Here is a 13,204-nt window from a genome sequence, read left to right as displayed (position 1 = left end):
TCCTCTATAGTATGACCGTTAAATGTACTTTCAAGTCAGAAACATAGGTTCAAATCCTCATGCCATCTCGTACTAATTGTCTAATCCTGGACGAGAGATTTAACTACTCCAATCCTTAGTTTCCTGACTAGTAAGCTGTGTTAATAATACTGCTTAAATCTCATGGGGTTGTTGAGAGTATTAAATGTGAGAGTTCTTCTGAAATCTTTAATGTAGTGTCCAGCACACAGCAAAAGTCCTATAAATATGAGCTGTGAGATTGTTTACCCTTGGGCAATCACTAGTCATCACTCTGGTTCAAAAATAAAAAGTAGTGAAAAGTTTAATTTTGTATCTTTATTTACACTCAAAATGTATAGGGGCTGATAAACCTGGCCAGTGAATCTCAAATGCAGAGGTGAAGTGAAATTAGAAGAGAAAGTGTCTTTTACCAGTACTTGAGATAGTGCTTTTTTAAAATATCAAGAATGGGCAAAAAGACAAAAAAAAAAAAAAGAATGTAACAAAATTTATTACTAAGTCCTAACTGCTGTGGAGCCCAGGCTCCTGCCGTTGACAGACAGGTTGTGGGGGCAAGGAATAGTGATTTTATTCGGAAAGCAACAGACCAAGAGGATGGTGGACGGGTGTCCCAAAGAACCATCTCCCTGACTTAGAATTCAGGCTTCTTTTGTACAGAAAAGAGGAGGGGGTAAAGTCCTGGTATTTGGTCATCTTCCCAAACTGAAACTCTTCCTTTTAATCGCTTAACTCTCCAGCCTCTGGCAGCCACCATTCTGTTTGCTGCCTTCTGTGAATTTGACTATTCCAATTCGAGTGCTTATATTGTACCTTAATTTATTCTTTTTGCACTCTGTCTAGTTTATGTTTTTAAAAAGACTGAAGGTGGATCATTGTCCACACTGGTGTTTTGGAACTTTACCCTCCTTCCTTACTCAGTGTAGCCTTCAAAATAAGCCTGTGGTAGTTCCAGTTTGGGATGATGAAAAAGTTCTGCACATGGACGGTGGTGATGGTTGTGTAACAATGTAAACATATTTAATGCTATTAAACCGTACACTTAAATTGGTTAGCCTGGTAAATTCCAGGTGTATTTTACCTCAATAAAAAAATGAAAAAAAAAAAAAAAGGTGGAGTTCCCTTTGTAGCTCAGTGGTGACGAACCCAACCAGAATCCATAAGGACGCAGGTTCAATCCCTGGCCCTGCTCAATGGGTTAAGGATCTGGTGTTGCCGTGAGCTGTGGGTGTAGGTCGAAGATGAGGCTCGGATCTGGCATTGCTGTGGCTGTGGTGTAGGCCAGCTACTGTAGCCCCGATGCAACCCCTAGCCCAGGAACTTCCATATGCTGTGAATACAGCCCTGAAAAGAAAAAAAAAGGCAAGCCTTTGGTGTTTCTTAAATTCCTCTTATAGTAGATTCTAGGAAAAAGCTTAGATATTTTTATGTCAGTAGGAACATTGATGAAACATTTCTAGTGAACTTCGATTTTCTAGTTTAAAATTTATAAATTTGTTTTTAAATTTCAGAGGATGGCATATATGCCTAATTTACAAATGAATTTCAGTAGATCCATCATCACAAACATGGATTGATGAGAAGGCTATAAAAGTATTATGCTATATGTATCCTCTTACTGTCTTCTTTTAATCTTCTGACTTTTCAAGTCAGATAAAAATGAGAAGTAAATCACTCTGAACTGCCTTCTTCAGCATTATTCTTTTGGCGAATGATCTTTGAACTTTAAGATTGAAAAAAAATGTTGGGAGTTCCATCTTGGTGCAGTGGAAACGAATCTGACTAGGAACCATGAGGTTGTGGGTTCTATCCCTGGCCTCGCTCAGTGGGTTAAGGATTTGGCATTGCCATGAGCTGTGTAGGTCAAAGACATGGCTCGGATCTGGTGTTGCTGTGGCTCTGGCATAGGCTGGCGGCTACAGCTCTGATTAGACCCCTAGCCTGGGAACTTCCATATGCTGTGGGTGCAGCCCTAAAAAAGACAAAAGACAAAAAAAAAACAAGAAAAAAATTGAAAAAAAAATGTGTATACCTAACTATGCCACAGTATTGGAAATATGTTTGTGATTGTCTTTTTGTGATATTCTGATTTCTAGTCAAATGCACCATGTATCCTTTTTATTGATGAAATTGATGCTATTACCCCCAAAAGAGAAGTTGCTTCAAAAGATATGGAGCGAAGAATTGTAGCCCAGCTCCTAACCTGCATGGACGGTCAGTTTAAAATAATGAATTTACGTTAAGATAATAAATTGTTTTTTTCTTAATAGTGTCAGATGGGAGTTCCCGTTGTGGCATAGTGCTTAACCAATCCGACTAGGAACCACGAGGTTGTGGGTTCGATCCCTGGCCTCCCTCAGTGGGTTAAGGATCCGGTGTTGCCGTGAGCTGTGGTGTAGGTCACAGAGGTGGCTGGGATCCCGCGCTACTGTTGCTCTGGTGGTGGCTACAGCTCTGATTAAATCCCTAGCCTGGGAACCTTTATATGCTGTGGGAGCGGCCCTAGAAAAGACAAAAAAAAAAAAAGTAGTGTCAGATGTGTCAGGTATGAAACATTCAAACAGCATAAAACTGAGTAAAAAACACAAATCTTTTTCTTTCCATAAAAGATTGCATCATTAATTTTTGGAGTATATCTCATAACAGTTATTTTTAATGCATTTACACATATAAATATACTAGCATATTGGTTTGCTCTTTATAATACTGGGATTGTACCACACTCACCATTCTATAACTTGCTCTTTGTATCTTAACAATATGTTTTCGAAATGTTGCCATTTTAATGCATTTATATCCATCTCTATGTAATTGCTTTTTGGTATTCTTTAGGGTAAATTTATCATATTATACTTAAATATTTCCATTTTAATGTGTATTCAAGTTGTTTTGTTTTTTGTTTTATAATAAGCTGTAGGGAATTCCCTTAAATGGGCCTTTTTGGTACACATGTATTTTTCGAGGATGAAATGATGATTAGAAATTATGCATCTAAAATTGTTATAGGAAATGGCAAATTGCCTTCCAGGAAGACTCTGTCATTTACGTCTTTGACGATAGTATGCAAGAGTCACCCTCTCTCCAGATCCTTCAAAGCGTTGGATGTTATCAGTTGCTTTTAATTTTTGTCATGCTGACGCCTGTTTGTACCTCAGTGCTCTCATTCATTCCATTTCTTCCATGTAGAATTTCATGAACCTACATGTCTGCTTATTAATATCCTGTTCACCCTTCGAGCCTTTTTCTGTAATGTTAACCTCCTCCCTAAATTCTTCCTGATTCCTCAGTCAGAAATCATATTATACTGCAGTGCTTTGTTTATACTTATTTTGCTTCACAGAATTGGTCTTATGTTTCTCAACAGATCGTAAGCTGCTTGAGGACAAAGTTTGTATGTCCTCCGTATTTCATGTATTAGACATTTAGTAAGTGTTAGCAATATGTGTATATATATGTATATTTACAATATACATATACATATATATATATTGCTGGCAAAATGTGTAGTTCTTTGTCATCATTTAAATGACGTATGTCATCATTATTGTTCTTAATGTCATGTGTCTTGTTCACCACTTGCCCTGGTTCTTACTAGATTTGAATAACATGGCTGCTACGGCTCGGGTCCTAGTCATTGGAGCTACTAACCGACCAGACTCATTAGATCCTGCTTTGAGACGTGCAGGAAGGTTCGACCGAGAAATATGCCTGGGTATCCCAGATGAAGCATCCAGGGAAAGGTATGGTCTTACAGAATGAATTTGTATGCCACTACGTCATCTGACTGAATGATTTGAAAATGGGAGGTGGATATGTCATGTTGCCTTTTCTTTTTGTGCCAGTGAAATTGATTGCAAAGAAAAAAGCCCACATTAAATTAATGCTTATGGAAAACAATTTACTCATTAGTATGGCATTGTTTCAGGCTGATTTTCAGTAGTGATGTTGGCCTTAGGTGTCCATACTCATTTGTCTGATCTTATTAACAGCGTCTTGGTTTTTTAGTTGGCTGATAGCTTAGGGAGAGTGGCACTATGGAACAGAGCAGTGATAGTGGGGCCACATGTAAGTGAAATCTAAGTACCTGTTGTACTAACCTGCCTAAGATCGAAGATTCCATGACACACCATTAAATGGCAGCTAAAGAGTTGAAAGCTGCAGGACCAGCCTTTCTTAGTAATTGGGGTTGAATGTTCATAGAGCAAAGAAACATCCACCGATATATCTCAGTGACCAGAAATTTCTCAGGAGGCACTGTTGAGGTGGTGGAGTAAAGGAAATCTATCTAGTGAAGAAATATTCTGACATTCTGTATTTGTCATGACTGGCTTACATTAATGACAGTAAGTTGCTGTACGTGCTCTCCAGCGGCTCTCAGCGAACGTAGTATATAGTGAAAGGATAGTCCTGTGGACGGTGAAGAAGGGAAGAGGCCAACGACAGGAGACTTCATGAGTTCAGGACAGAAAGTGGTCAGAAGGCACCGAGGGCAGGAGAAAGCATTGATGGAGGACATGTCATCCTCTGTCTTCCTAGTACTGAAGGTGGCTTCAGCTCTTGATTGATCGATAGTTTCTTCTTCAGCTGAATACCTATAGATGTATTCATTGTCATCTGTGGGTAGGCCATTCAGGTTTGTTTACTACCATATTTAGACCCATAGCAAAATAATAATGTTATTTAATATTTAAGTTGTTTGGAGTTCCCATCGTGGCGCAGTGGTTAACGAATCTGACTAGGAATCATGAGGTTGCGGGTTCGATCCCTGCCCTTGCTCAGTGGGTTGAGGATCTGATGTTGCCATGAGCTGTGGTGTAGGCTGCAGACGCGGCTGCAGATCCAACGTTGCTGTGATTCTGGCATAGGCCAGTGGCTACAGCTCCAATTAGACCCCTAGCCTGGGAATCTCCATATGGCGCGGGAGCGGCCCTAGAAAAGGCAAAAAGACCAAAACAAAACAAAAAATTGTTTGTGTTTATTCAGCAAATACGTATTGAGCATATAGTATGTGTATATACCACTGGGGTCGGTAGTATGAGTAACATAAAGACTTAGAAGTCCTTGCTTTCAGGATGCTGACAGTGTAAGAGTAAGACAGAAATAAGGCCTGTGTCCTTTAACGAGGCTTTTTCTGATCAAGTGCCAAACGTAGTGGTAGAGACATAGACACAGTAGAGCCCATTATCCCTCCTAGATAAAGTCTTTTTTCCAGTCAATCCATCATTCCGTCATCAGCAGAGTCCTTAAAGGGCTTTCATAGATAGCCATATTTTGAAAAATTTCAAGCCTACAGAAAAGTTGAAAGAGTAGTACATAGTACAGTAAAAATCTATATACCCTTTAGCTGAATTTACTGCTTGTCAACATTGTGGTGTATTTACTTTCACTCTCTAGAAAAACATCACGTATTTGTGTAATGTGTGTGTGTGTGTGTGGTTTTTTTTTTTTTTTTGGCCAACCCATTTGAAGGTTAGGTGAAGACATCATGACATTTGAGCCATAAATACTTCTGTTTAACTGTCATACTATTTCCACACTCAAAAAATTTAACTCTGACAATAATATTATCTTAATATAAAGTCTATTCTAATTATCCCAGTTGTCCGCCAAATTTCCACTGAAATTGTATTAATCTTTCATTTTGTTTGAATTGGAATGTAGCTGCCACCCTACACCACAGTCACAGCAACGCGGAAACCAAGCCTTGTCTATAGCCTTCACCGAAGCTCACAGCAACACCGAATCCTTAACCCACTGAGCAAGGCCAGGGTTCAAATCCGCATCCTCATAGATACTAGTTGGGTTCGTTACCTCTGAGCCACGACGGGAACTTGACACTGACGTTTTTGAACTGTCCAGATAAGTCTTTTGTCGATTACTCAAAAATTTAAATTTATCTCATAGATTCTTCATGATTAGATTCAAGTTAAACATTTTGAGCAAGAATTCTACACATGTAGTGAGGTGTCCTTCTCAGAACATTTCAAGGGGTTCGTGGTGTCAGTTTGTATCATTATTGATGTAAGTTTAATCACTTGGAAAATTCATCAGAATTCTCTCCTCTAAAAGTGTCTTATTTTTGTACTTAATAAACTGCAGATATTTCTGGTATCTATGGTTATTTATGACTGCCTTTTGTTAGTTTGTTCAAACTCCATTTTAGATTCAATAAAATAAGTTCTGGAAGTTACCATTGTGGCACAGCAGAAACAAATCTGACTAGGAACCATGAGGTTGGGGGTTTGATCCCTGGCCTCCCTCAGTGGGTTAAGGATCTGGCGTTGCTGTGCCCGTGGTGTAGGCCAGTAGCTGTAGCTCCCATTACACCCCTGGCATGGGAACCTCCATATGCCTCAGGTGTGGCCCTAAAAAGCCCCCCCCCCCAAAAAAAAGTGAGTTCTGTAGGTATATATTGATATTTTATGTAGGCTATAATGGTCTAGCTAAATCTTAGAAAAGGCAAGAATTTTTCTGAGACTAAAGAGGGATATTAAATGTTTACTGTGTTTGGGAGTTCCCATTGTGGCTCATTGGATTAAGACTCTAACTGATGTGTGTGAGGATGTGGGTTCAGTCCCTGGACTCGCTCAGTGGGTTAAAGGATCTGGCATTGCTCCAAGCTATGGTGTAGTTCACAGATATGGCTCAGATATGGTGTTGCTGTGACTGTGGCGTAAGGCCTGTAGCTGCAGTTCTGATTGGACCTCTAGCCTTGGAACTTCCATATGTTGCAGGTGCAGCATTAAAAAGACTAAAAAAAAAAAGTGTTTACTGTATTTGGTGCTCCCTCATGGCTCAGTGGGTTAAGGATCTGTTGTTGTCACTGCTGTGGCTATGCTTACAGCTGTGGCGCAGATTCCATCCCTTGCCTGGGAACTTCTACAAGCCATGGGCATGGCCAAAAATTTTTTTTTTTACTGTGTTTAAGGCCAGTTGGGAAGAGCAAGGTCAAAAGAGAAGATAGCTCTTGAATATAATTATGAGGAAGTTTTTTTTTCCAAGCATAGTTCCTGTTGTGGCTCAGCAGAAGTGAATCTGACTAGCATCCATGAAGACACAGGTTCAATCCCTGGCCTCGCTCAGTGGGTTAGGGACCCTGCGTTGCTATGGCTGTGGTGTACGCCGGCAACCATAGCTCCAATTTGACCCCTAGCCTGAACTTCCATGTGCCATGGGTGCGGCCCTAAAAAATAAATAAATAAAAAGAATTTTTTTTAATGAAGAGAGTTTAACAGATTGTTTATCGGTTATTATCATTTTTCTTTTTTTTTTTGGCTTTGCCAATGGCATGTGGAAGCTCCTAAGCCAGAGATGGAACCCACTCCACAGCAGCAACTTGCACCACAGAAGTGACAGCACCAGATCCTTAACCTACTGCAGCATGAGGAAACTCTGAAAGAGGGTTTAAAAAAAAAAAAATTTGTAGTAAAAAACGCAGATAAAATTTACCCTCTTGTTCCTTTTTTAAGAGTGCAGTTCAGTAGTATTATGTATACTCACATTGTAGCCAGTCTTTAGAACTTTTTCTGTCTTAGAAAACTGGAACTCTATACCCATTAAACATTGATTAAACTGAAGCACACAAAACTGGCCCAGGTTACACAGAGAGTACAGCTGGTATTCAGACTCTGGTGGTCTGGTGTCAGACCTTTCATCCTAAATATCTTTACTGTTTTTAAGCTTCATTCAGGAGTTCCCGTTGTGGCTCAGTGGTTAACGAATCCGACTAGGAACAATGAGGTTGCGGGTTCAATCCCTGGCCTTGCTCAGTGGGTTAAGGATCCGGCGTTGCCGTGAGCTGTGATGTAGGTCACAGACGCGGTTCAGATCCCACATTGCTATGGCTGCAGTGTAGGCCAGTGGCTACAGCTCCGATTCAACCCTTAGCCCTCCATGTGCTGAGGGAGTGGCCCAAGAAATGGCAAAAAGACAAAAAAAAAAGTTTCATTCAGTATGTTATTCCTTTAATAACAGTAATTACCCAGGAGTCCATATTTCTTTGACATCTACCATGTTACCAGTTTGGTTGAGCCAAATTTGTCACACATGCAATATAGGTGATGAGCAATAAAGGGGACGTTGGTGAAATACCTGTCCTGCTGTAACATTGGATATAATTCTTAAAAGCAGATTTTTTTTAAAAAACCTGTTTTTTTATTCATATAACTTAATATAGTTCCTAATAAAGCAGATATTTATACCTTAATCCCTAATGGAATAAGGTGGGATATAAAATAGTGATTTCACATTTGTTGAATGAGCAAAATACTTATGTTGTACCCATTATACTACCATTGACAGGAAGAACTTCAAATAAGTACATTTGGTGACTCATTTTTACTGGTAGGTTAGGAATCTGAGTTTCATGTCCTTGTCTTTTCTCCAGAATTCTTCAGACCTTGTGCAGAAAACTAAGACTTCCTGAAACTTTTCGTTTTCGTCACTTAGCACACCTGACACCAGGCTTTGTTGGTGCTGACCTGATGGCCCTCTGCCGAGAGGCAGCCGTGTGTGCCGTCAACAGGGTCTTAATGAAGCTGCAGGAGCAGCAGAAGGAAAATCCTGAGAATGAAGGCTTGCCCTCCAAAGGAGGCCAGGAAGAAGGGATTGGAACAGAACCCACTTCTAAAGGACAGGCGCTCTCTACACAGGTACCTTAGACTGCCATTTAAATGTTTTTAGTTCGTATTATCTTACATGCGGGCAGGTATCAGTGTAGTTTGAGGTTTATGATTTTTCTATTTTATTGGAATCATTATCATTCACTTCCAGAATGTCTGTAATTTCAAAAGTACAAGTTGTTTCACTTCTTTCAATTGACTCTGAATGAATTCCTTTTATAATAATGATTATGAAATCTAGGAAAGGGTTGGCAAACTGTGGCCCAGCTGCTCACTGCCAGTTTTCGTCAATAGTTATATTGGAGCACAGCCATGCTTGTTTATTGACAGACAGTCTTTTTCTGCTTTCATATGTCACAGCCAAATTCACACAAGTGTCCTTGCAGCAGAGACTGAAAGGTCTGCAAAGCCTGCAGTGTCTAATCTCTAGTTCTTTACAGAAAAAGTTTATCAACTCCTGTGAGAACTTTGCCATTTAGTAATGTTTCCGGCTATCTTTAGGTTGGGTAGACTAGGAGAGTCTGCCGATGCAGTGCTGGCCTGTCCCTGGCTGTACCTGGTGCAAGAGCACAGGGCTGGCCCTGTGAGAGGGCCATGTATTATCCAAGATCTGCTAAAATTTTGGGTTTTGTGAGTCACAAAAACCCATTATAACATTTATGTACTATTTTATAGCTTGTACAGGGGGGCTTTTCTTTTGAGAAGGCTGCCGTGCCTGTGGCACCACAAGTTCCCATGCCACGGATGGAACCTGAGCCACAACAGTGACAATACCAGATCAACTCAGATGAGCCACTGAGAGCAAAATAAACAACGTATATCAATGGACGAATTTCCTGGTGGCTCAGCGGGTTAAGGATCCAGAGTTGTCACTGCTGTGGCTTGGGTTCAATCCCTGGCCTGGGAACTTCTGGAACTTTCTCATTCCATAGGAGTAGCCAAAACAAAAACAAAACCAAAAACATTTATCAGTGGAGAAAATTATTAAAATGCGTAGATGTTCACATAAATTATAGAAATAATGCGGTAATACTTTTTTTTTAAAACCCCCAACAGGAGTTCCCGTCTTGGCTCAGTGGTTAACAAATCCGACTAGGAACCATGAGGTTGCAGGTTCCATCTCTGGCCTTGCTCAGTGGGTCAAGGATCTGGCGTGGCCGTGAGCTGTGGTGTAGGTTGCAGACTCGGCTCGGATCCCGTGTTGCTGTGGCTGTGGTGTAAGCCGGTGGCTACAGCTCCGATTAGACCCCTAGCCTGGGAACCTCCATATGCCACAGGTGTGGCCCTAGAAAAAAGTACAAACAGTAACTTTTTCAACAAACTTTGGTTTTTTTGTTTTTTTTTCCCCTCATTTGTTCCCTTAAAGGATGAACTGCAGAGATTGCTGGGGTTGCTAAGGAACCAAGATCCCCTCTCAGAGGAGCAGCTGCAAGGGCTGTGCATTGAATTGAATGATTTCATTGTTGCTCTGTCTTCAGTCCAACCCTCTGCTAAAAGGGAAGGCTTTGTCACTGTCCCTAATGTGACATGGGCAGATATTGGTGCCCTGGAAGATATTAGAGAGGAGCTCACCATGGCAATACTGGTAGGTGTACCTGCTGCTCACTATTGTTGGCAAACACGATGGGTAAATGCTCTTGCGTGTACTAAGTTATATGTCTCAATTGGCTTGACTGTTTGATATTCCTATTGTATTATTAAATACCCGATGAGGGTTTTTCATTCTTCTGAGATCTGTTTTAGGCTTATTCTTTTGGTTGTGCTTCAATTCTATGGCAATGAATTTAAAAAAAAAAAGGTTTAGGATTTAAGTTTCAACCAAGAATAAATTGTTTGAGAAATACTTGATCGGGCTCATAAGGGTCACAGCAGTTTTAATGCTCTTGAAACTTTGGACTGATTTTCGTTTATTCTTACTTTTCCACTTTCCTGATCATTTCATGGTTCATCAATGACATATGACCCATTGAGAGGTGTGTAACTACTGAAAGGGAAAATACATGGAGATTATAGTGAATGGGTATTTCTTTGTTTTGACTACATAGGGTACTGCTACTTCTTTTTTTTTGCCTTTTGCATTTTCTGAGGCCACTCCCACAGCATGCGGAGGTTGCCAGGTGAGGGTCGAATCTGAGCTGTAGCTGCCAAGCCTATGCCAGAGCCACAGCAACGCGGGATCCAAGCCGCGTCTGCAACCTACACCACAGCTCACGGCCACGCCAGATCCTTAACCCACTGAGCAAGGCCAGGGATTGAACCCATAACCTCATGGTTCGTAGTTGTATTTGTTAACCACTGAGCCACAACGGGAACTCTGAGTACTGCTGCTTCTGATTTCCTAAAGGGGAGGCATTGCCTAAAATTTTTATGAAATAGAAATCTAGATTCATTTTCTGAAAATTCCTTTTTTTTTTTTATAATTTTTTTTTCTACTGTATAGCATGGTGACCCAGGTACACATACAAGTACACATTCTGTTTTCTCACATTGTCATGCTCCATCATAAGTGACATTTTCTAAAAATTCTTGATTTTGAAATATTGAAATATTATATCTAAAATGTTTTCAGGAGTCCCCTTGTGGTGCAGCAGGTTAAGGACCTGGCGTTGTCACTGTAGCGGCTCAGGTCACTGCTGTGACGTGAGTTCAGCCCCTGGCCTAGGAACTTCCACATGTAACTGATGTGGCGAAAAAAAGAAGTAAATAAAATATTTTCAGAACTTAAATTTAGCTATGACTTTTTTAAAAGCTGTGATTCTTAAAATTTCTCTATTTTCTTTTTTTTGGGGGGTGGGAGGCCACAACTGTGGCATATGGAAGTTCCCAGGCTAAGGATCTAATTGGAGGTGCAACTGCCAGCCTACGCCACAGCCACGCCAAGTCTGAGCTGCATCTGTGACCTGTACCACAGCTCATGGCATTGCTGGATCCTAACCCACTGAGTGAGGCCAGGGATTGAACCCACTTCCTCATGGATACTTGTTGGGTTTTTAACCTGCTGAGCCAAATGGGAACTCCCATTGATTTTAAAATTTATCACCATATACCTCATACTTGAAACACAGGTAAACACACTATACCAGGCACTGTTTTTGTCTTCAGCCTCACAATCAGTGTTGAAAATACGCATCTAGAGATAATTTGAATATGCAGTATAGAGTGAACATTTGTAACAAATCGCTCTTGGTATTGTTTCTGTCAGGCTCCAATACGTAACCCAGATCAGTTCAAAGCTCTTGGGTTGGTGACTCCAGCTGGAGTCCTCCTTGCTGGTCCTCCTGGCTGTGGAAAAACTCTGCTGGCAAAGGTATGGAATAATTCAACTGCGTGTATTTTTTTTCTTACTATCATTAGGATAATAGGAATATAACTTTAAATGTTGAAGTTAAGTATTTTTGCATAAATACCTATTAAAGGTTCATTTTGGAAAGACAGTTTTCTTCAGGGAGATTTCCCACTTTAATTTTAATCACAGAAGGTGCATACATCATTGAGAATATGGAAAAGAAAAAAAAATTAAAATCAACTGTAAACCCATGAATTTTTTTTTCTTTTTTGGGGGGTGGTGGGGGCACACCCTTGACATATGGAAGTTCCTGGGCCCGGGATCAAATTGGCACCACCATGGAGACAAGTCATATCATTAACCTGTTGTACCACAGTGGGAACTCCAGTCCATCACTTTTGACATAGAAATTATCGTATTTTCTGTATTATATCCTAACTTTTTAATGAGTATTATTGCATAGTTATAGTTTGTAGCTGACCTTATTTTTTGCTTCAGTATAGTTATTATTTGTAACTTAAGTATTTTATTCTATGTTCCTTATTACAATTGTTATTTTGAAAAAATTTTTTTTTTTTTTTACCATAGCAAACATAGATAAGCACGAGAGAAAAAGCATTATTTATAGTCTTCTCACTATTGCCTACTGGTAACTACTGTTTCATTTTGTGATTAGTCTTTTCCAGATGTTCTTCTGTATATACATATCAAGATAATTTGCATTACTTTTACATATGTATTTAAAATACAATGTTTTTAAACATGTGTTTCTCACTTAGCAATATTTCTTTAACATCTTTCCATGTCAATATATTGATACACATGAGTATTTTTAATGCCTGCATAGTACTCTACCACGAAGATATTCTGTAATTTATGAAAATGAGACTCTATTAAAACCAATTTGTGTTAAATAGTCCTGAATTTATATTTTTGTACCTTGGCAGGTAATTTTAATAGAATGCATTCCTAAATCATTTTTCAATAAAAAGAAAGCATGTCTTTAAAGCTTTCGATCCGTCAACACTCAGTGAAAATGATTCATTTCCCAGTTACATTTGATTCATTACCAAAGTGCCTTCCAAAGAGTTTGTACCAGTTTTCACCCCAACCAGAGGGCATGAGTATTCATTTAAGTTAGCAATAGCTGTTAACATTGTTTTTAATGTTTGACAATCTGATAGGTAAAAATGATACCTCACAGTGTTTAAGTTACATTTTAAAAATGACTAGTGGTATAGCTTCCTGGTGGCCTAGTTGTTAAAGATCCAGCCTTGTT

The 13,204-nt window shown here is 39.7% G+C and overlaps 1 protein-coding gene across 4 annotated transcripts in view; it reads left to right on the top strand.

The window, feature by feature from the left end:
• Positions 1-13,204, top strand: part of NVL (nuclear VCP like) — an 82,092-nt gene that overhangs the window by 14,673 nt on the left and 54,215 nt on the right. For all 4 annotated transcript variants that reach the window (XR_007131205.1, XM_047754988.1, XM_047754990.1 and 1 more), the window contains exons 11-15: positions 2,115-2,232; positions 3,614-3,758; positions 8,405-8,669; positions 10,006-10,224; positions 11,842-11,946. Coding sequence is in view for 3 of the 4 variants with exons in the window: in XM_047754988.1 (XP_047610944.1) it covers positions 2,115-2,232; positions 3,614-3,758; positions 8,405-8,669; positions 10,006-10,224; positions 11,842-11,946 (852 nt within the window). In the remaining variant the exon portion in view is untranslated. The remainder of the gene's footprint in view (positions 1-2,114; positions 2,233-3,613; positions 3,759-8,404; positions 8,670-10,005; positions 10,225-11,841; positions 11,947-13,204) is intronic.

This window comes from Phacochoerus africanus, chromosome 12 (assembly GCF_016906955.1).
Source record: "Phacochoerus africanus isolate WHEZ1 chromosome 12, ROS_Pafr_v1, whole genome shotgun sequence".
NCBI classification, from domain to species: domain Eukaryota; kingdom Metazoa; phylum Chordata; class Mammalia; order Artiodactyla; family Suidae; genus Phacochoerus; species Phacochoerus africanus.
This window is presented reverse-complemented; position numbering and strand designations above follow the sequence as displayed.